At 44.2% G+C, this 24,033-nt stretch overlaps 1 protein-coding gene across 1 annotated transcript in view; it reads left to right on the top strand.

The window, feature by feature from the left end:
• The window catches only part of ST8SIA2 (ST8 alpha-N-acetyl-neuraminide alpha-2,8-sialyltransferase 2), a 481,748-nt gene extending 463,215 nt beyond the window's left edge, over window positions 1-18,533 (top strand). Inside the window, exon 6 of the mRNA XM_077263426.1 lies at window positions 16,435-18,533. Within this exon, the coding sequence (XP_077119541.1) occupies window positions 16,435-16,720 (286 nt within the window). The 3' untranslated portion in view covers window positions 16,721-18,533. The remainder of the gene's footprint in view (window positions 1-16,434) is intronic.
• Window positions 18,534-24,033: the final 5,500 nt, after the last annotated feature.

Below are 24,033 nucleotides of genomic sequence, written 5' to 3'. Positions count from 1 at the left end.
ATAAAGAGAACCATCCCTATACTATTATGGAGGCAAGTGGGAGTTATTGTAGCAAATTTACCAGTATATGATGCCTGGGACTTCACATTTAGCGTATTCATCAAGTATTGTTATTTTAGGGGCGCTGTGGAATTAATGGCGCTAAATAAGGGAGTACAATAAATATCATATTTTTTGGACTGTAAGACGCACTGGTCCCCTCATCCGTATCTTGGTAAGCATGGCCCCCTTATCTCCATCCTGGTACGCATGGCCCCCTGATCCCCATCCTTGTACGCATGGCCCCCTCATCCCCATCCTGGTATGCATGGCCCCCTCATCCCCATCCTTGTGTGCATGGCCCCCTGATCCTCATCCTGGTATGCATGGCCCCCTCATCCCCATCCTGGTATGCATGGCCCCCTGATCCTCATCCTGGTATGCATGGCCACCTGATCCCCATCCTGGTATACATTGTCCCCTCATCCCCATCCTTGTGTGCACAGCCCCCTCATCCCCATCCTGGTATGCACGGCCCCCTCATCCCCATCCTGGTATGCACAGCCCCCTCATCCCCATCCTGGTATGCTCGGCCCCCTCATCCCTATCCTGGTAAGCAGATGGCAATGAGGTACATACATCAAAGAAGAATAACCAAGGAAATATGCAGGTAAAGCTACAGAAATAGATAGATGATATTTCTCTCAAATTTCCTCTGCAACTGTGCAACATGAACATTATACTCACTAAACAACCACTCCCACTTTTTTGTGATATGTAACATTTCTAAGTGTCAGATGAAAAGTGTCATTAAAGGGAATCTGTCAGTAAGATCAACCCCCAAACCACCTCTCATCTTCTATCTGTTGCTGCATTTTCTAAAAAATTGTTTCTATGCCCAACACTGGCCTCATTAGCCACACTTACTGATAGCTCGCTTACTGATAGCTCACTGACTTTAAAGGTACCGTTACACTAAACGACTTACCAACGATCACGACCAGCGATACGACCTGGCCGTGATCGTTGGTAAGTCGTTGTGTGGTCGCTGGGGAGCTGTCACACAGACAGCTCTCTCCAGCGACCAACGATCAGGGGAACGACTTTGGCATCGTTGAAACTGTCTTCAACAATGCCGAAGTCCCCCTGCAGCACCCGGGTAACCAGGGTAAACATCGGGTCACTAAGTGCAGGGTCGCGCTTAGTAACCCGATATTTACCCTGGTTACCATTGTAAAAGTAAAAAAAAAAAAAAACACTACATACTCACCTTCTGATGTCTGTCACGTCCCCCGGCGTCCACAGGGTTACGCGCTGCTGCTCAGAGCTTCCTGCACTGAATGTGTCAGCGCCGGCAGTAAAGCAGAGCACAGCGTTGTATGTACAATTAGCATATAAATGAAAATGCTATTTTCTTAGAAATGCCACTAGAAGATATAAGGTGTCCATTGATTTACATTTCAGACCTGTATGCCTATATCTGACAGATTCCCTCTAAAAGGAATCTGTCAGCAGGATTTTACTATTTAACCTGAGAGCAGCATAAAATAGGGGCAGAGAGGCTGATTCTGGGGATGTGTCACTTACTAGCCTGTGTGCTGTTGATAAAAAAAATAATTTGATTAAAACAGGAGAATATCATGATGGTACCAGGTCAAATGCTAGGCAGTCCAGCTAATTTATGTAACTCCATTTGTACCACTGATTGGCAATTTGCTGTGCTCGGAAAACTGTCAATAAGGAGTGGGGATGGTGTCATAAACAGTTCAGCATTCCGATCACTACTAGAACTACAGAAAAAACAGGGACTTATCAAAACCACACCAAAAAGTCCATTAAGTAATACATTGCAGAAATCAGGCTCTCTGTCCCTACATCATGCTGCTCTCAAATTACATAGAAAAACCTGCTAACATATTCCTTTTACATTAGCCTACTTTAGATTTTCATTTTGTTTATCATTTTCTTTAATCAACATGTCCCATTTTGAGAAATAAAGAAGTACACTTTTACCAGCTAGGCACTAAGGTATCACTTGTACCACTAACTGCAGCCTAAAGAAACTGTTTATTAACTGAGGATTAATTCTGGATGAATCACAAGTTTTGAAGTTCATTCACAATGGACAGAATATTAATCTAAAAAATACTATTTGATATGTAAAGCACATCAATTTGCATAAACACTTTCAAAGTGTTTCCATTGGTATGCATGACCCGTCTTCCACTTTTACTGTAAAGAACCCCTTACTGTGAGGAACCACTAGATCCGCTTTTTATCTCTTCACAGTTGCTAATCATTTATAAAAGTCCTTGAAATAAAAAATATTGTCTCTGGATAGGTTTATATAACTGTTAAGGAAAAGAACAATAAAGGTGTTTTTTCTCCAAAAACTGAAATAGCATAATTTTTTCAAACTTCTAAGTAGGAGAGAGTTATTCTATGTTCTTAATCCAGACACCATTCAAAAACTTAATCCTCCTATTGCTGAAATGGCCTGAAGAGTGACTTATATTAAAGAAGCACTCCTCCCATAAAACTTTTTATCTTCTTAATATACAGTGGGTACTGAAAGTATTCAGACCCCATTAAATTGTTCACTCTTTGTTTCATTGCAGCCATTTGCTAAATTCAAAAAAGTTTGTTTTTTTCTCATTAATGTACACTCTGCACCCCACTATGACTGAAAAAAACAGAAATGTAGAAATGTTTGCAAATTTATTAAAGAAGAAAAACTGAAATATTACATGGTCATAAGTATTCAGACCCATTGCTCAGTATTGAGTAGAAGCACCCTTTTGAGCTAATACAGCCATGAGTCTTCTTGGGAATGATGCAACAAGTTTTTCACACCTGGATTTTGGGATCTGGAGCGCCCCCAGACGCAGGGCCGCGGGGTACTCGGTACCGGGCCTCTCTGTCTCAGTTCTGGGGTTGTCACGGTGGCTAGACCCGGTCCGTGACCCTGCTAAGGGGCGTCCAATGAAAGGTGTGAAGATGGCGCGTGGTGCAAATCGCGGTGAATAACGAGGACACAGAGTTGCAGTCTCTTTACCTTTTTACTGAAGGCTTCAGGGTCCGCAATCCAGAGCACTGCTAACAGGGCTGGCTGAGACTGGCCGGTCCGAAGGCACATCCAGAGTTCCCTTTGCAGGTGGAAATCAGTGTCTACCTTCTAGCGCCTGTGTGTTGTAGTACTTCCCTGCTGAGCACCACGGGATAGTCCTCACAACTGTCGTGTATATTTCTGTTCTTTCTTTCCCTCTCCGTCCCCCAGATGATATGACTAGGTCGCACCCGTATGACGGGGTAGGCCTGGAGCTATTTTATAGGGACCCTAGGGACGCCCCTCTCCCACAGTTTGCCTCCGTTGTCTTCGTTAGGTGTAATGGTGAGACAGCCAACCTATGGTTAACTGTCCGGCCGTAGTTTAAAGTAATGCGTGGAGTCTCTTACTTTCTCGGCGTTCCGGCCACCGGCTACGCGCCTCAGAAGGATGTTGCTGATCTTGAGGCACGACTCCTTCTGGTATTATCTCCTTTTTGCTGTATTTCCGTTCCTCACTTCTCCACAATAAACCTCGCTTCTTGTCCTTCCTTAGGAGTCTGCCGCTGTAAGGCACAGGCACAACTCCGTAACGATCTGTCCCTTTCTAGGACTCTGCCAGGATCCCACCCCTGACAGGTCCTCTCTCTACCTCTTCCCAGCTACTTTCTCCCTAACTTCCTGTCCAACCCCCAGTTTTACCAGAGCGTGAGGAGTGGCCTACTAGATAGAACCACTCCCCCTGGTGGCCGGAGTGTGAAGTGTAGTGTGTGTGTGATACCTGGTCAGGTGAACTCCTTTAGTGCCATCAGATGTAACATCACTCCCCTTAGTGGCAGAGCGACATTACTGCAATGACCAGGACTCTGGGGCGCTGCAGATCCTCTGCCATTCCTCCTTGTAGATCCTCTCCAGTTCCGTCAGGTGTGATGGTGAACGTTGGTTGACAGCCATTTTCAGGACTCTCCAGAGATGTTCAATTGGGTTTAGGTCAGGGTTCTGGCTGGGCCAGTCAAGAATGGGCACAGAGTTGTTCTGAAGCCACTCCTTTGTTATTTTAGCTGTGTGCTTAGGGTCATTGTTTTGTTGGAAAGTGACCCTTCAGCCAAGTCTGCAGTCCAGAGCACTCTGGAAGAGGTTTTCATCCAGGATATCTCTGTACTTGGCTGCATTCATGTTTCCTTCAATGGCAACCAGTTGTCCTGTTCCTGCAGCTGAAAAACACCCCCATAGCATGATGCTGCCACCACCATTTTTCACTGTTGGTATTGTATTGGGTAGGTGATGAGCAGCGCCTGGGTTTCTCCACACACACTGATTAGAATTAGCACAAAAAAGGTCTATTTTTGTCTCATCATTCCAAATAATTTTATTTCTCATAGTCTGGGAGTCCTTCATTTGTTTTTTAACAAACTCTATGCAGGCTTTCATATGTCTTGCACTGAGGAGAGGCATCCATCGGGCTACTCTGCCATAAAGGCCCGACTGGTGGAGGGCTCCAGTGATAGTTGACTTTGTGGAACTTTCTCCCATCTCCCTACTGCATCTCTGGAGCTCAGCCACAGTGATCGTGAGGTTCTTCTTTACCTCTCTCACCAAGGGTCTTCTTCCACGATTGCTCAGCTTGGCTGGATAGCCAGGTCTAGGAAGACTTCTGGTGGTCCCAAACGTCTTCAATTTAAGGATTATGGCGGCCACAGTGCTATTAGGAACTTTGAGTACTGCAGAAATTCTGTCGTAACCTTGGCCAGATTTGTGCCTTGCCACAATTCTGTCTCTGAGCTCCTTGGCCAGTTCCTTTGACCTTATGATTCTCATTTGGTCTGACATACACTATGAGCTGTGAGGTCTTATATAGACAGGTGTGTGCCTTTCCAAATCAAGTCCTATCAGTTTAATTGAACACAGATGGCCTCCAATGAAGGAGTAGAACCATCTCAAGGAGTAGAACCATCTCAAGGAGGATCACAAGGAAATGGACAGCATGTGACTTAAATATGAGTGTCTGAGCAAAGGGTCTGAATACTTATGAACATGTGATATTTCAGTTTTTCTTTTTTATTAAATTTGCAAAAAATTTCTATATTTCTGTTATTTTCAGTCAAGATGGGGTGCAGAGTGTACATTAATGAGGAAAAAATGAACTTTTTTGAATTTACCAAATTGCTGCAATGAAACACAGAGTGAAAAATGTAAAAGGGTCTGAGAGGAAATGGAAGAGATCCCACTCTGCCTAGCACTTCATCGCATACAAGCAGTCCCTCACCAGCTTCAAGTCCACACTCACTGCCGCAAAACAAACTTCTCATCTCTCATATCCTCCCTGCCTCACAACCCTAAACAGCTTTTCAACACTTTCAATTCTCTACTCTGTCCCCAGCACCTCCTCCCTCTCCTCTTATTTCTGCAGGAGACTTTGCTTCCTTCTTTAAGCAGAAGATTGATACGATCAGAGAAAGCTTTGGCCCACAGCCCCCAATGCCCCTCTTCGCTTCTCAGCCCTGTTCCTCCACCATGACAGAAGATCAGCTCTCCACCCTCCTGTCAAGATCACACCTCACCACTTGCACGCTTGACCCACTCCCATCCCACCTCATCCCTAACCTCACCACAGTCTTCATCCCAACCCTAACACACCTTTTCAACCTCTCACTTACAAATGGTGTCTTCCCCTCATCTTTCAAGCATGCCTCGATCACACCCTTCCTCAAAAAGCCCTCCCTCGACCCATCTTCTGAATCTTGCTATCGCCCGATATCTCTTCTCACTTATGCCTCAAAACTACTGGAACAGCATGTTCATCTTGAATTGTCCTCCCACCTCTCTTCCTGCTCCCTCTTTGGCCGCTTACAATCTGGTTTCCGACCGCATCAGTCAACTGACACTGCCCTAACTAAAGTCACCAATGACCAACTAACCACCGAGAGCAAGCGACACTACTTTGTCCTCCTTCTTCTGCACCTGTCTTCTACCTTTGACACTGTCGACCATTCCCTCCTGCTACAGATTCTCTCATCTCTTGGCATCACAGACTTGGCCCTATCCTGGATCTCGTCATATCTAACACACCGAACATTCAGTGTCTCCCTCTCCCACACCACCTCCTCACCTCGCCCCCTGTCTGTTGGTGTTCCCCAAGGCTCAGTCCTAGGGCCCCTGCTCTTCTCCATCTACACCTTTGGCCTGGGACAGCCCATAGAATCCCATGGTTTACAGTATCATCTCTACGCTGATGACATGCAGATCTACCTCTCTGGACCTGACCTCACTTCCTTACTGACCACAATCCCACAATGTCGGTCTGCTATGTCAGCTTTCTTTTCTGCTCGCTTTCTAAAACTGAACATGGACAAAACAGATTTCATCATCTTTCCCCTATCTCACTCTGCCCCTCCGCGAGACCTATCTGTTGTGATTCGGTTCATGGGCTCCCCCGGTGGTCTCTTGTGGTACTGGTGTCCTGCAAGCTTTGCCTTCAGTTCACCTGTTCCTATCAGGATGTGGGAGTATCCTATTTAACCTTGCTCCTCAGTCATTCTAATGCTGGCCATCAATGTAGTGATGTAGAGTGATTCTGTTGCATGTTCCTGCTCCCAGTTTTCTGCTCAGCTAAGTTGGACACTTTAGTCCTTAAGTCTATTTTTGTATGTTTTGTCCAGTTTGCACTTATGTGAATCTCTGCAGCTGGAAGCTCTTGTTGGGCTGAAATTACCACTCCAGTGGCATGAGTTGTCACATGAGTTAAGGTAATTTCAGGATGGTGTTTTGAAGGGTTTTGCAGCTGACCGCGAAGTCCTCTGTTGTATCTTTCTGCTATTTAGTTAGCGGGCCTCTCTGTGCTAAATCTGCTTTCATACTACGTGTGTCTTTTCATCTGCTCTCACCGTTATTATATGTGGGGGGCTGCTATCTCCTGTGGGGACATTCTCTGGAGGCAAGCCAGGACTGTGTTTTCTTCTACCAGGGGTAGTTAGTTCTCCGGCTGGCGCGCGGCATCTAGAGACAACGCAGGAATGCCCCCTGGCTACTTCTAGTGTGGTGTGTAGGTTTAGCATCGCGGTCAGCTCTAGTTTCCATCACCCGAGAGCTTGTCCGTTTATTCTATGCTGCTGATGTTTCCTTGCCATTGGAAACCATAACAGTATGGCCAGCCCAAATGTTTAATCTATAGGCTGAAGCAGGAGAGAAAAGGAACTGTGTGAAACCTTTTTTTTTTTTTTTTTTCCTTCCTCTGAAGTTGCACTCCAGCTCTAATTGCAGTCTCCTGTTTTCCTCTCCTCTTAACCCCTGAATGGCTCAGACTTTATCTGTTGAAATATGGATCCCCAGAGTCTGGCTACCAATTTGAATAATCTTGCCTCTAAAGTTCAGAATATACAAGATTTTTTGTTACATGCTCCTCGGTCTGAACCTAAAATTCCTATACCGGAGTTTTTTTCTGGAGATCGATCTTGTTTTCTAAATTTTAAATACAATTGTAAATTGTTTCTTTCGCTGAGATCTCATTCTGCTGGAGATCCTGCCCAGCAAGTAAAAATTGTTATTTCTTTACTGCGGGGTGACCCCCAAAATTGAGCATTTTCATTGGCACCAGGGGATCCTGCGTTGCTCAATGTGGATGCGTTTTTTCTGGCTTTGGGGTTGCTTTATGAGGAACCAAATTTGGAGATTCAGGCTGAGAAAGCCCTAATAGCCCTCTCTCAGGGGCAAGATGAAGCCGAAATATATTGCCAAAAATTTCGAAAATGGTCTGTGCTTACTCAGTGGAATGAGTGCGCTCTGGCGGCAATTTTCAGAGAAGGTCTCTCTGATGCTGTAAAAGACGTCATGGTGGGGTTTCCTGCGCCTACTGGTCTGAATGAGTCCATGACAATGGCAATTCAGATTGATCGGCGTTTACGGGAACGCAAACCTGTGCACCAGTTGGCGGTGTCTTCTGAAGAGGCACCACAGAGTATGCAATGTGATAGTTTTCTGTCCAGAAGCGAACGACAGATTTACAGGCGCAAAAATCATTTGTGCTTCTATTGTGGAAATTCTACTCATGTTATATCAGCATGCTCTAAACGAACAAAGAAAGTTGATAAATCCTCTGCTATTGGCACTTTGCAGTCCAAGTTTATTTTGTCTGTAACTCTAATTTGTTCGTTATCTTCTATTGTTGCGGATGCGTATGTGGATTCTGGCGCCGCTTTGAGTCTTATGGATTGGTCCTTTGCCAGGCGCTGTGGGTTTGATCTAGAGCCTCTGGAAGTTCCTATACCTTTAAAGGGTATTGATTCTACACCATTGGCTAGTAATAAACCACAATACTGGACACAAGTGACTATGCGTATGACTCCAGACCATCAAGAGGTGATTCGCTTCCTTGTACTGTATAATCTACATGATGTGTTGGTGCTGGGATTGCCATGGTTGCAAACTCATAACCCAGTCCTTGACTGGAAAACAATGTCTGTACTAAGCTGGGGATGTCAGGGAAATCATGGGGACACACCTTTGGTCTCCATTGCTTCATCTATTCCCTCTGAAATTCCTGAGTTTTTGTCTGATTATCGTGAGGTTTTTGAGGAATCTACTCTTAATTCTCTTCCTCCTCACAGAGATTGCGATTGCGCCATAGATTTGATCCCTGGCAGTAAATTTCCTAAGGGTCGTCTATTCAATCTGTCTGTACCTGAACATGCTGCCATGCGAGAGTATATTAGGGAGTCCTTGGAAAAGGGACATATTCGTCCTTCTTCGTCTCCTCTTGGAGCGGGGTTCTTTTTCGTAGCTAAAAGTGATGGTTCTTTGAGACCTTGTATTGATTATAGACTCTTGAATAAGATCACAGTCAAGTATCAATATCCTTTGCCATTGCTGACAGATTTATTTGCTCGCGTTGAGGGGGCGAAGTGGTTCTCTAAGATTGATCTTCGCGGTGCGTATAATTTGGTGCGAATTAAGCAGGGGGATGAGTGGAAAACCGCATTTAATACGCCCGAGGGCCATTTTGAGTATTTGGTGATGCCTTTTGGTCTGTCAAATGCCCCTTCGGTCTTTCAGTCTTTTATGCACAATATTTTCCGTGAATATCTGGATAAATTTATGATTGTGTTTTTGGACGATATCTTGATTTTTTCGGATGACTGGGAATCTCATGTTCAACAAGTTAGGAGGGTTTTTCAGGTTTTGCGGACCAATTCTCTGTTTGTTAAAGGTTCAAAGTGTGTTTTTGGGGTTCAGAAGATTTCTTTTTTGGGGTACATTTTTTCCCCCTCTTCTATTGAGATGGATCCTGTGAAGGTTCGGGCTATTTGTGACTGGACGCAACCGACTTCTCTTAAGGGCCTTCAGAAATTTTTGGGCTTTGCTAACTTTTATCGTCGATTCATAACTGGTTTTTCTAGCGTTGTCAGGCCTTTGACTGATTTGACTAAAAAGGGTGCTGATGTTGCAGATTGGTCTCCTGCTGCTGTGGAGGCCTTTCGGGAGCTTAAGCGCCGTTTTTCTTCTGCTCCGGTGTTGTGCCAGCCTGATGTTTCTCTTCCTTTTCAGGTGGAAGTTGATGCTTCCGAGATCGGAGCGGGGGCGGTTTTGTCGCAGAAAAGTTCAGATTGTTCAGTGATGAGACCTTGTGCGTTCTTTTCTCGAAAATTTTCGCCCGCCGAGCGAAATTATGACGTCGGTAATCGGGAGCTTTTGGCGATGAAGTGGGCATTCGAGGAGTGGCGTCATTGGCTTGAGGGTGCTAAACATCAGGTGGTGGTCTTGACTGATCACAAAAATTTGATTTATCTTGAGTCGGCCAGACGTCTGAATCCTAGACAGGCGCGCTGGTCGTTGTTTTTCTCCCGGTTTAATTTTGTGGTTTCGTATCTGCCAGGTACTAAGAATGTGAAGGCGGATGCCCTTTCTAGGAGTTTTGAACCTGATTCCCCTGGTGATTCTAAACCTACGGGTATACTTAAGGATGGGGTGATATTGTCTGCTGTCTTCCCAGACCTGCGACGTGCTTTACAAGAGTTTCAGGCGGATCGGCCTGATCGTTGTCCGCCTGGTAGATTGTTTGTGCCGGATGAGTGGACCAATAGAGTCATCTCGGAGGTTCATTCTTCTGCGTTGGCAGGTCATCCGGGAATTTTTGGTACCAGAGATTTGGTGGCTAGGTCCTTCTGGTGGCCTTCCCTGTCTCGGGACGTGCGTACTTTTGTGCAGTCTTGCGATGTTTGTGCTCGGGCCAAGCCTTGTTGTTCTCGGGCTAGTGGGTTGTTGTTGCCCTTGCCTGTTCCTAAGAGGCCTTGGACACACATCTCTATGGATTTTATTTCTGATCTCCCTGTTTCTCAGAAGATGTCTGTCATTTGGGTGGTGTGTGACCGCTTTTCTAAGATGGTTCATTTGGTGCCCTTGCCCAAGCTGCCTTCCTCATCTGAGTTGGTGCCCCTGTTTTTTCAGAATGTGGTTCGGCTGCATGGTATTCCGGAGAATATCGTTTCCGACAGGGGATCCCAGTTTGTGTCCAGATTTTGGCGGGCGTTTTGTGCCAGGATGGGCATTGATTTGTCTTTTTCGTCTGCATTTCATCCCCAGACAAATGGCCAGACGGAACGTACTAATCAGACCTTGGAGACTTATTTGAGGTGTTTCGTGTCTGCTGATCAGGATGACTGGGTCTCCTTTTTGCCGTTGGCTGAGTTTGCCCTTAATAATCGGGCCAGTTCTGCCACTTTGGTCTCCCCTTTCTTTTGCAATTCAGGGTTCCATCCTCGTTTTTCATCTGGTCAGGTGGAGTCTTCGGATTGTCCTGGAGTGGATACCATGGTGGATAGGTTGCATCGTATTTGGGGGCAGGTGGTGGACAATTTGGAGTTGTCCCAGGAGAAGACTCAACGTTTTGCTAATCGCCATCGTCGTGTTGGTCCTCGTCTTCGTGTTGGGGACTTGGTGTGGTTGTCCTCCCGTTTTGTCCCTATGAGGGTCTCTTCTCCTAAGTTTAAGCCTCGGTTCATCGGTCCTTATAAGATTTTGGAAATTCTTAACCCTGTGTCTTTTCGTTTGGACCTCCCAGCATCCTTTGCTATCCATAATGTCTTCCATCGGTCATTATTGCGGAGGTATGAGGTACCACTTGTGCCTTCTGTTGAGCCTCCTGCTCCTGTGCTGGTTGAGGGTGAATTGGAGTACGTGGTGGAGAAAATCTTGGACTCCCGTGTTTCCAGACGGAGACTTCAATATCTGGTGAAATGGAAGGGCTACGGTCAAGAGGATAATTCTTGGGTTACAGCTTCTGATGTTCATGCTTCTGATTTGGTCCGTGCCTTTCATAGGGCTCATCCAGATCGCCCTGGTGGTTCTTGTGAGGGTTCGGTGCCCCCTCCTTAAGGGGGGGGTACTGTTGTGATTCGGTTCGTGGGCTCCCCCGGTGGTCTCTTGTGGTACTGGTGTCCTGCAAGCTTTGCCTTCAGTTCACCTGTTCCTATCAGGATGTGGGAGTATCCTATTTAACCTTGCTCCTCAGTCATTCTAATGCTGGCCATCAATGTATCCAGAGTGATTCTGTTGCATGTTCCTGCTCCCAGTTTTCTGCTCAGCTAAGTTGGACACTTTAGTCCTTAAGTCTATTTTTGTATGTTTTGTCCAGTTTGCACTTATGTGAATCTCTGCAGCTGGAAGCTCTTGTTGGGCTGAAATTACCACTCCAGTGGCATAAGTTGTCACATGAGTTAAGGTAATTTCAGGATGGTGTTTTGAAGGGTTTTGCAGCTGACCGCGAAGTCCTCTGTTGTATTTTTCTGCTATTTAGTTAGCGGGCCTCTCTGTGCTAAATCTGCTTTCATACTACGTGTGTCTTTTCATCTGCTCTCACCGTTATTATATGTGGAGGGCTGCTATCTCCTGTGGGGACATTCTCTGGAGGCAAGCCAGGACTGTGTTTTCTTCTACCAGGGGTAGTTAGTTCTCCGGCTGGCGCGCGGCATCTAGAGACAACGCAGGAATGCCCCCTGGCTACTTCTAGTGTGGTGTGTAGGTTTAGCATCGCGGTCAGCTCTAGTTTCCATCACCCGAGAGCTTGTCCGTTTATTCTATGCTTCTGATGTTTCCTTGCCATTGGAAACCATAACACCTATCCATCAAAGTCAATGGCTGCTCACTTTTCCTAGTCCCACATGCTTGGTGCCTTGGGGTGACCCTCGACTCTACCCTCTCTTTCAAGCCACATATCCAAGCCCTTGCCTCCTCCTGCCAACTCAAATCAAAAATATTTCCCGGATCCATGCATTCCTTGACCATGAAACCAGAAAAACACTAGTGCACGCCCTTATCATCTCCCTCCTTGCCTACTGCAACCTCCTACTCTCTCGCTTCCCCTCTAGCACTCTGGCAGCTCTCCAATCCATCCTATACTCTGCTGCCTGATTAATCCACCTGTCTTCCCGTCATTCCCCAGCCTCCCCTCTCTGCCAAGCCCTTCACTGGCTTCCTATTGTCCAGAGGCTCTAGTTCAAAACCCTTCAGAGGCTCCAGTTCAAAGCCATCCACAACGTGTCTCTCCCATACATGTGACATGGTCTCCCAGTACTTACCCACACGCAAACTTTGATCCTCTCAAGATCTCCTTCTCAACTCCCCTCTTATCTCTTCTTTCCACAACCGCATACAAGACTAATCCTGTGCTTCCCCCATACTCTGTACTCTGTAAATCTCTACCCCAACACATCAGACTCTCGCCTACCACTGAAACCTTCAAAAAGAAATTGAAGACCCACCTCTTCCGACAAGCCTACAAGCAGCAGTGATCCTTAGTCTGCTGAACCGCCGCACAACTATCTCTACCCTCTCCTAGTGTATCCCCTCCCATCCCCTGTAGACTGTGAGCCCTCGTGGGCAGGGTCCTCTCTCCCTCTGTACTTGTGTGTGCCTTGTTTTGCTCATGTTTATTGTACTTGTCTATAATTGCCCTTCCACGTGTAAAGCGCCATGGAATAAATGGCGCTATAAAAATGAATAATAATAATAATAAATTATAATACTTTCCGTACCCACTGTATTGCAATCATCATTTTATATAGCACTATGCACTTACAATTGCTCATTTTTCCCTTCTACCAAATTAATTCTACTGGTTTTCATTAAGTCTATGACATTGCGTGATTAAAAACAGACTGGCTGAATCCTTCTAAGCTCTAAGTAAAAAGAGGAACTTTCTTTTTCCGGCATGAGTCATCATTAGAACTACAATACTACATAATGGAAAAGTCCCTGGCAGGGGAAAGATGCAGAGCAGCTGGGTCAGGAGTTAAAGAGGGGGTGGAGCTGGGCTGCCAGGGACTTTGCAGTGATGTAGCACTGTAATGCTAATGGTTTGTGCACATGGCTGTATTTTCGGTCTGAGTGCGATCAGGCAAAACATTGGATCACACTGGATCAATGTTATTCTATGGGGCCATGGATATGTCCTCGATCCCAGGAAGAAAACACTGCATGCCCAAGTTTGATCCGATATTTTAATCAAACTCGGTCATGGAACTTAGCGAATCCATGGAAATCATCAGAATGCACTTGGATGGCATCTGAGTACAGTCTAATTTCCACAGACTGACAGAATGGAGAAAATGGAGACATGATCTTCTCTATTTTCTCCTCATCTGAGAGAATCAGATTACATTATGCTCACATTGTGATCATGCACTCATCAGAGGGTGGTTTTCATAATTGACCTCATTCTCTCAGATTAGAGAATACACGTTGTTTTCACCTAGCCTATTGATGAATCATGCAGGGAAAATAGACCTCCTGCATCTACATAGAGCTTAGATGGATTTAACTAGTCAGTTATTAATCACATGATGTCATATACCTAATGGAAAAGTGAAGAATTAACTGGGTAGAAGGGCAAAATGAGCATTTGTAAGTGCACAGTGCCATATAATATGATGATTGCAATATATTAAGAGGATAAAAAATTTGATGGGATGAGGGCTTCCTTAAGAGAATATTATACTTCAATGATATGTTTAATCTTTTTTGTTTTCGACTTAATATTATGACTGACTTTGCAGTATATACTTCACAATAACTGTAGATACAGTTTTTCATTAGGTTTACTAAGCAGCATTCACGGACAGTTCAATTAGCAATTGTTCATCCACAAGACTATAGCAAAACAAATACTTTTTAGATTTTGATGAATAAAGTACAATTTTTGTATAGTAACAATAAAGAGAATCATCCCTATACTATGATGGAGGCAAGTGGGAGTTGTTGCAGCAAACTTACCAGTATATGATGCCTGGGACTTCACATTTAGCGTATTCATCAAGTATTGTTATTTTAGTTGCACTGTGAAATTAATGGCGCTAAATAAGCGAGTACAATAAATATTGTATTTTTCGGACTATAAGATGCACTGGATCATAAGACGCACCTAGGTTTTAGAGGAGGAAATTAGAAAAAAATTTTGAAGCAAAACATGTGGTCAATTCTGTACTTAATATCCCCTATCCTGGTATATATGGTCCCTCATCCTCATCCTGGTATGCATGGCCCTCTAATCTCTGTCCTGTATACATGGCCCCCTCATCCCTACCCTGGTATGCATGACTCCCTCATTTCTGTCCTGGAATGCATAGCCCCCTCATCCCTACCCTTTTATGCATGGCACCCTCATCCCTATCCTGGTGTGCAGATGGCAATGAGGTGCACACATTAAAGAAGAATAATTAAGGAAAGATGCAGGCAAAGCTACAAAAATAGATAGATGATATTATCTTGGTATGCATGGCCCCTCTCATCCCCATCCTGGTATGCTTGGCCTCTTCATCACTAGCCTGGTAGGCATGGCTCCCTTATCCCTTTTTCTGGTAGGAATGGTCCCCCTCATCATGGCCCCATCCTTATCCTGGTATGATTGGCCCCCATTCCCATCCTGGTATGCAGGGCCCCATCCTTATCCTGGTATTTTTGGCCTCCATCCCCATCCTGGTATGCATGGCCTCCATCCCCATCCTGGCATGCATGGCCCCATCCTTATCCTGGTATGATTGACCCCCAACCCAGTTCTGGGATGCATGGTCCCATCCTTATCTTGGTATGACTAGCCTCCATCCCCATCCTGATATGCAGGGCCCCATCAGAAAAACATTAAAACATTGCACTTACCTTCCCGCGCTCCCTCACAGTGTCTTGTTCTGATGCCAGCAGCTGCTTTATGCTTATAAGCAGCGCATGGTAGTGACATCATGCACTGCTTACCTTACAAGCCATGGACAGCTTTCAGAATACTCACAGCTCTGCACGCTAGGATTGTGTGCATGGAGGGCAGTGAGCATTCATTGCTCTTTAGTAGCGAGCACATTGTCAGCCTCAAGCATTTGCTACCTGCAGCTGCCGGGCTTTCATGAATTAATATTCACTCCATTCCACGTAGCGGGGACACGTGCATGCTACTAAAGAGCAATGAATACTCACTGCCCTCCACACACATAGTCCCGTCGTGCAGAGCAGTAAGTATTCCATCAGCTTGTAAGCAGCACATGGTATCCCTGCTATGCGGTGCTTACAAGAATAAAGCAGCTGCTGGCATTGGAACAAGATGCTGCGAGGGAGCGCAGGAAGGTAAGTGTAATGGGGTTTTTTATGTTCTTCTGATGGGGCCATGCATACCAGGATGGAGATGGGGGCCAACCAATCATTCCAGGATAAGGATGGGGTCATGCATGCCAGTATGAGGATGGGGCCCATCATACCAGGATAAGAATGGGGCCATGCATACCAGGAACGGGGATGGGGACCAATCATGCCAGGATAAGGATGGGGCCATGCATACCAGGACGGCGATGGGAGCATGCACAGCAGGATGCTATTAAAGAGAAATTAATATTCATTCACCTCCATGCCAAAGAGGGGGAGCAGTGACTATTCATTTCTCTTTAGCAGATGAGACAGGAGTTAGCCGCAGCAACCAGCTTCTGCCTCCTGTGACCTACTGCTTCACATGTGCCACTCCACCACCTCCCCACCACAGCCAGAGCAGGTACATCCGGACTATAAGACGCACCCCCCATTTTCCTCCACATATTTGGGGGTAAAAAGTGCGTCTTATAGATAGAAAAATATGGTAAATATTGTTACTCTAAAGGCTTATTACAATCTTGACAAAGTTATCATCTATCCCCACGGTCCCCATAACTTGTCTCTGAAATGCACCATTAGAATGGAGAATTGGCTGCGTATGTGTACCACCATGTCCTATTCATTGTCCAAGAGACTTCCTGACTGTTGAATTGAGAATAACCCTTTAGTAATGTTACTGTATGGTTGTCTGAATAATTAAAGTAAGTTATTCATAAAATGCCGTAGTGGACTGCATAGTCTTGTATAATGAACACAAAACAGTTACACAATATTGTCTTTTGTCTCTTCCAGGTATTGGTTGACCAATAAAGTGCATATAAAAAGACCTACTACAGGAATCCTCATGTACACACTGGCTACGCGTTTCTGTAACAGAATTGACTTGTACGGCTTCTGGCCATTTTCCCGAGATCTTCACCAGAACCCTGTGAAATACCACTACTATGACAGCCTTAAATATGGATACACATCGCAGGCTGGACCACATGCAATGCCCATGGAATTTAAGGCCTTGAAAAATCTACATTTACAAGGAGCTCTGAAACTTACAGTGGGTAAATGCGAATCAGCAACATAGCATCTTATGCAGTGCTTTCTTCGCAAAATACAAAAGCAGTTGGACAATGATAGGAGGGCTTCAGTGACAATTGTCAAGATTTTATTGAGTTGTAAAAGTATTGTTGGCTTTAAGTATGAATACAGAAGGGAATGATCCTTCAGTGAGCTCAAGTGTGTAGGACAACTAGACACTTCTAGCTCAAAATGTGTGTCACAGAATGGTGGAGCGCACAGTTTGCGCTGATATTTGCCTTCTTACAGTGAAAAAGTAGTACTAGTAACACAACGCAAACCCAATCTTATAGGAGGATGAATATGGTGCTATCAATATACATGAAGATTGTCTGTAATTATTATTTACTTCTTCCTTCTAAAATTTTTTGAAACACTTTGATGGTTTTTCTGGACCGAGAAAATGTCACTTGCTTCTAGCAAGTGTAGGCAAACTGCAGCATTGATACTGCTGTTTATTAGATATACAGTGCTAATAATGTTCTGAGATAATCATTCAAGTCCGTGCAAAGAAATATGAGCCTCAGATGTTTCTAGTACTGCTTTCAGCAAGTGCTGATTTGTGCCTATAACTACAATTCAACAGTTTGTATTAAAAAAATAGTTGTGCAATGACATTGTTTGCATTTGGGGTAGACATTGTACAGACTTTATATAATGCATATATAACTGTATTTAAAAGTGTACAAAAAAGGATGATGTTCACCAGTCAGGAAATAGCACATTCTACTGTAATTGTCATATTGTTCTTTAAAAGCTGGGTGACCGCCAATAGTCCTGTGAGGTCTGAGTATTTTTCTTAGAATACATTATTCTGGTAGTTAAACTTCAGGGTCGTTTAGGAGTTGAACCTTCTTATGATCTAAATGTAATACCGTTACTGATACCTAAACCAGTCCAAGTGTTCCGTGTTTGGGGTCCCGTGTAGCCAAATGAAGTATAAATGATAGATAATGTCATTAACAATATTGACTTTGTAAAATTCTGTAATACGTTCTGCTTTTTTTGTCTTCAATGGTCATTGAACATGGCTAGTTACGTCAATGATCTGGTTCTGTCTGTCATTTTATTGTAAAGATGGGTAGAAAGAGGTGTGTTGTGATATGTGTGATCCAAGGTTATTTGTGGTCAATACTGTCAATGTTTCTACGAAAGTAAAGCAAAGGCACTGGCATCGTATCTTCTGCAGAATCTCCTAGGCCAAAAGACTCTCTCGTCAGTGGAGCAACAGCTTTAAAATGCTTTTGCTAATAGAAATTTCACAACTTTTCAAAGAAATGGCAACAAGACGCTCGTTTACTCTCAGGATTTCATCTGTTTTGTTAACACAGTTCTTGCATCATTATGAGCGCAATGGAAATATGTCTTAATTCCTGAAAAACAAAACAAGAAGAAAGGTGTCATCAGAAGTGTTTTCAGGTGCATGTTACAAGCTAACCACGTATTCCACCTCATAAAGAGCATCAGGAAATGTTCTGTTCTGCTAAGTATTACGTGTAAAAATATTCTAATAATTCCTGACACAAGAACTGCAGAGTGGACCTCATTTTGGTTTTGTAGGATCTGGAACCATATACGTTGTTAGCCATGGATGGATTCATCAATAAATAAATTTAAAGAACGCAAAGTAAGACATCTCATTCTTCGTCAAACAAGCACTTTTTATCTTGCCTTAATATCAGCTGCACATCATTATTAATAATAATTTTTATTTCTATAGCGCCAACATATTCTGCAGCACTTTTCAATTCAGAGTGTACTTATACAAACAAGATGAGACATTACAGAGTAACACATGCTCAAGCTTGTAATTTATGAGGAAATAAGCGTAACAAAATAAAAAAATAAAGTACATGTCATGTAAGGTCCAGACATCAGTATAAGGCCGGGGTGACACTAAACGTATGGAAAATCGGTCTGGGTCTCCCTGCTGAGAGTCGCATGAGTGTTCTCCGTATGGTCATCCATGTGTAATGTGTTTGCAATGTGATGATGCGATTGTCTCGCACCTATGTATCCGTATAACATCCGTATGATACGCGTATGGCTTTACATTTCTCATTGCTTTACCCCATTGAATTTTATGGCTCAATGGCTGAAATGAGGAAAATGGTTGTGCATTTCTCGCAAGCTACACTGATGGTTAGTGTGGTGTCCGATTTTTTTCTCACACCAATAGACTTGCATTGGCGAGACTCAGGCGATATATGCATACAATCGCAGCTTACTGCGATTTCACTTGCACGCTGACTGCACCTGAGAAAAAAAATTATGATGGGAGCTGCCCCAAAGATTAACAGTGGTCCGAGTGCTATACGATGTTTTCTCACATAGCACTCATTCGTATTCTATGCTAGTGTGACCCGGGCCAAATAAGCAGGAGCATACAAATAAGATGCATGAAGCAGTCACCAGCCAGTAGTCACCAGCCAGTATCTGTACAAATTCTGAGTGCTACTGAGTGCGTGGAAGCGAGAACAGGGGATAGTTAGTTTGATTTGTGAGATATGGTAAAAGGTCATACTTCAAACTGTGAATACTAGTCATAAACTAGTTTGTCTGGGGTAATGTATTTCATAAAACTAGTGCAGCACAAGAGAAGTCTTGGAGATGGTAGTGGGAGGTTGAGATTGTAGAGGATGCTAGTCTTAGGCCATTAGCAGAATGGTGAGAATGGGTGGGGTGGTAGACAAGGAACAGATATGAGGGAGGAGCTGTAGGGTGGTGCAGAGTTTTGTGTGGAAGAGTGATACGTTTATATGGGACTCTGTAGTAGTTATTCAATTACTTCCAATCATACAAATGTCTATTTTTTTGTACAATAAAGGCAGTAGGACTTGGGTGTAACATTAGGAGGAAAAATATATGTATTCCTTTAACTCTGGTGGATCAATAGTCCTCTGTGTACAGAAATTTGAACAAGTCCCTTGTCACGGAGTGACCAAACCCAAAGGGTGGTCAGTCAATGGACGGCACAACTCACAAACAAGGGGATGGAAAAGGTGAGAGGAAGGCCCTACCCGTAGGGAATTGGGGATGGTCACCACCTGAGCTCAAACCTGAGCCTGTCCCTGCACTCACCTAACGCCCTATGCGGGTCCTTCCCCCACCGCCTTCAGTATACCTCATTCCTAGTAGCCACCATTTACTGCCCTAGCTAGTGCACTGGCCGGTGACAGGCACTAGCCGCACGTCAGCAGATAATACACACAGGGGGAAGTGACAAACACAAAAGGGACAAGGTAAAAAAAACACACACTTAGCTTATGAACACTGCTGCTAAACTCCACACTGCAGATAAAAGCAGCAACTGGACTCCAATCACCAGATGTGGCTGACACCAGATAGCTGCTCCAGCAAGGCTGGTCTCCCAAAAGAAACTGTATCACCAACAGTGAGCTGATGCATCAGGTGACCTTTTAAAGAATGGTGGGAGTGATCACCACCTGCATCAGCTGTGCCTGCAGCACTGCAGCCACATCAGCTTGCCAGCAGGGGAAAAACTGACATTAACCACTGATAGTCCGAAAGGAAAAATTTTAAACTAAGTGGAACCAGAGCTGCCACAAATCCAAAAATGGATCGTGACATCACTGAAATCAATGCATCTTCAGGAGCTGAGAATCTGCCTGGTAGTTTCAGTCATTAGACTATCAAATTCTTCTTTTTTGCTCATTAATTTTGATTGTTGAAGGCAAAACAAAGGCCTTCATTATTGAGCTTTGAAGCTGCTTGAACACCACTACCTCAAACAACCAATGCAGAAAGAGCATTCATTCCAGTCAGAGAAGAATATTGCCTATTAGTCGTTGAGAGGCTAACATCCCACAGCTCTTTATAATTCCTTTAAACCTCCAGGCTGATACATCTCTTATATTTTATTATTTATTTAAGCATTTTAAGTTATTCACAGGTTACAAAAACAGTCATTAACGTTCAATAGTGCCATTTACACAGTTGTACCACGCACCAGTTATTTGAAGTCAGTGACTGGGTAAGAAGCTTTGCATTCTCGCCCACTAATCAAGCCTTTGGTTCTAATGTCTTTGTGCTTGAATGAATTGCTGCCTGAATTAGAGTGCTTCAACGTTCTGAATTGATTCATCACGACAAGACATCTTGTGTGTTTGGACAAATATATGTAGGGCTGTGAAGAAGTCCTCTCAAGAAGAAGTGCTCTTTAAGGACTCCACATCATACAGAAAACCTGAGCTCAGCAAAAGAGCTAGTGCAAAGTACCAACCATACAAATATCAGCAATCTGAATTATCTGTCCAGGAGTGTGTTTTTAATTTGGTATCTTTACACTGGCAATGTTATTCTGAAAAACATTAGATCATGAAAGAGCACTGCATACGTACAAATTGAGAATTATGCTTCAAGTGACGGTTTATTTATAGTGAATGGTGAAGCGACAGGCAGACGTTTCGGCCAATTATTGGCTTTGATCACATAGTCGCATAGTAAAGGGAAACATGTAGCACTCTGTTCCCAATGCTTATTAGGATGTGTTTCATATAGACCAATATGGTATATGGCAGTTGCTTGTTCGTTAGTGACACAGTTGTAGATGCGGACACTCCAGTGTCTAGGCGTGGAATGGCCATGATCTACTGTCTATGGGACCATTGGCTCCTTTCACTAGCACTGTCTGACTCATCTCAGTTGAGTGCTAGCCATTAAGTTCTCTGTATTCTGAAAAACATGAGCCTTTGGATCTTGTCATGGAAACATCTGTTTTGAAAAGCTTTGGGGGAGATGCTAGCGGTCTCAACACATTTGCCAGTTTCAGCCATTTCCTTCATATCAATCCATTGTATATTGCACCACTCTGAGTGAATGGAACATGCTGTGGTCGGGTCTGTTCTGAGGCCACTCATGAGACACTGCAGCAATAGTAAGTAAGGGGGTCACTTCCTTTCCTGTAAAATGACCTAGACTACGTCATCCCATGTGGCCTGACACCCTCAAAACGCATTCTAAATGTTAGGAGGGCTTTACAGAGTCCAGGAGATGGGAAGCGAGAGCAATGAGCTCACTGGAGGACCAGTATCGGTATGTATCTATTGGGAATACATGGAGCAGATCTTGTACTGGCAAGTTATTTTCTTTCCTAGGAAGTGAGAACTGTACATGACTCGTGGTCTTCATGGGTAACAGAAGCATGTTGTGTGTTATTCCTAGGCATGGGATACACAACATTAAACCCCAGGGAAAATTTGTTAGCCAGAGTATCTGCAGGTCCATCCCATCGATCCTGCATAAGGTCGGGGTAATGAAGGGTTTCGGGTTTCACATCAAACACAGAGACTGCAGGGGTCTCGGGGATTTTAATATCATATATTTCATACACAGTGCATTGCCAGGTTTCCTCTGACTTATGTTTACTCATTTAGAGATGCTTTGCTACTTCTAACTACATCCTAGCATGCTCAAACTTGCTCTCGTCTTTCAGCTATCCTTCCCAATTTCAGATACACTTCTCCCATTCATTATCTTCCAGATTCTCCCAAATGCTAGTACCAGAATTTCCTCAGTATCATTTCACAGCCATCTACTGCTTCCTTTCCTTTTAGCCTCTCCACTGTGTCACAGGCTGGAACTGTGGCTGTGCCCTCCAGGTCAGTAAATTCCTTAATGCTGCCAATCTCCACAATTGCAACTCCTGTGCCTGAGTTAACTGTGGAACTCGCACATCTTGAGTCTTTCAGGCTCTTAATTTAACCTTGTCCCAGTCTCCACTGAGCCTGACACCAGTTGTCCAGCCCTGTGAGCTGGAAAGATTCTTATACACAATCAAATAAACAAACATACCAAACCTACTGCATCATATGCAGAGACAAGTGTGGTACCTTTGAGGTTCCTTACAGTTGCCAGTAGGGTTGAGCGAAACGGATCGGTCATTTTCATAAGTCGCCGACTTTTGGCAAAGTCGGGTTTCATGAAACCCGACCCGATCCCAGCGTGGGATCGGCCATGCGGTACACAATCTTCGCGCCAAAGTCGCGTTTCCTATGACACTTAAAGCGCCATTTCTCAGCCAATGAAGGTGCATGCAGAGTGTGGGCAGCGTGATGACATAGATCCTGGTCCCCACCATCTTAGAGAAGGGCATGGCAGTGATTGGCTTGCTTTCTGCGGCGTCACAGGGGCTATAAAGGGGCTTTCCCGCCGACCGCCATGTTACTGCTGCTGATCTGAGCATAGGGAGAGGTTGCTGCCGCTTCGTCAGAAGCAGGGATAGCGTTAGGCAGGGTACATGCACCCCCAAACCGCTTGTGCTGTAGCGATTTCCACTGTCCAACACCACCTTTTCTTTTTGGGACAGTGGAGGCTCGATTTCTGTGCAACAGCTCTGTAGGTTATAAGGCTCCCTAATAGCTGTGTTGCTGTGTGTACGCCTCTGTGCAAACCAACTGCTTTTTTCAAAGCACAAATCCTGTTGCTCCTTCCTTTCTGCACAGCTATCTTGTTTGTTTGTCCACACTTTTGACTTTTGTGTGCAGCAGTCCTTTTTATTGCTGCCTGACATACTTTTCTGATATAACTGTAGGGAGATAGTAATTGTAGTACAGTCCCTTTTTTTTATATATATCTTTTCAAGCCACTTTTTTGCCACAGAAAATATACTTTAATACAGTGGCCCAGATTTATTCACAATTCTCCCAGAAAAAAAAATAAAAGTGGGAGATTAAGATTGGCAAATCTGCATTAGTGCCAGTCCTGTGTGTGGCATTTTTTTTTTCTGCCACAGAAAACCTACTGTGTAACAGTGGGCCTGATTTCTTCACAATTCTCCCAGAAAAAAAAATAAAAGTGGGAGATTAAGATTGGCAAATCTGCATTAGTGCCAGTCCTGTGTGTGGCATTTTTTTTTTTTTTGCCACAGAAAACCTACTGTGTAAAAGTGGGCCTGATTTCTTCACAATTCTCCCAGAAAAAAAAAAAGTGGGAGATTAAGATTGGCAAATCTGCATTAGTGCCAGTCCTGTGTGTGGCATTTTTTTTTTCTGCCACAGAAAACCTACTGTGTAACAGTGGGCCTGATTTCTTCACAATTCTCCCAGAAAAAAAAAATAAAATTGGGAGATTAAGATTGGCAAATCTGCATTAGTGCCAGTCCTGTGTGTGGCATTTTTTTTTTCTGCCACAGAAAACCTACTGTGTAACAGTGGGCCTGATTTCTTCATAATTCTCCCAGAAAAAAAAATAAAAGTGGGAGATTAAGATTGGCGAATCTGCATTAGTGCCAGTCCTGTGTGTGGCATTTTTTTTTCTGCCACAGAAAACCTACTGTATAACAGTGGAAAAACTTCATGG

Source organism: Ranitomeya variabilis, chromosome 5, assembly GCF_051348905.1.
Source record: "Ranitomeya variabilis isolate aRanVar5 chromosome 5, aRanVar5.hap1, whole genome shotgun sequence".
Classification (NCBI taxonomy): Eukaryota; Metazoa; Chordata; class Amphibia; order Anura; family Dendrobatidae; genus Ranitomeya; species Ranitomeya variabilis.
The sequence above is the reverse complement of the archived record's forward strand: the minus strand, read 5'-3'. Positions and strand labels throughout refer to the sequence as shown.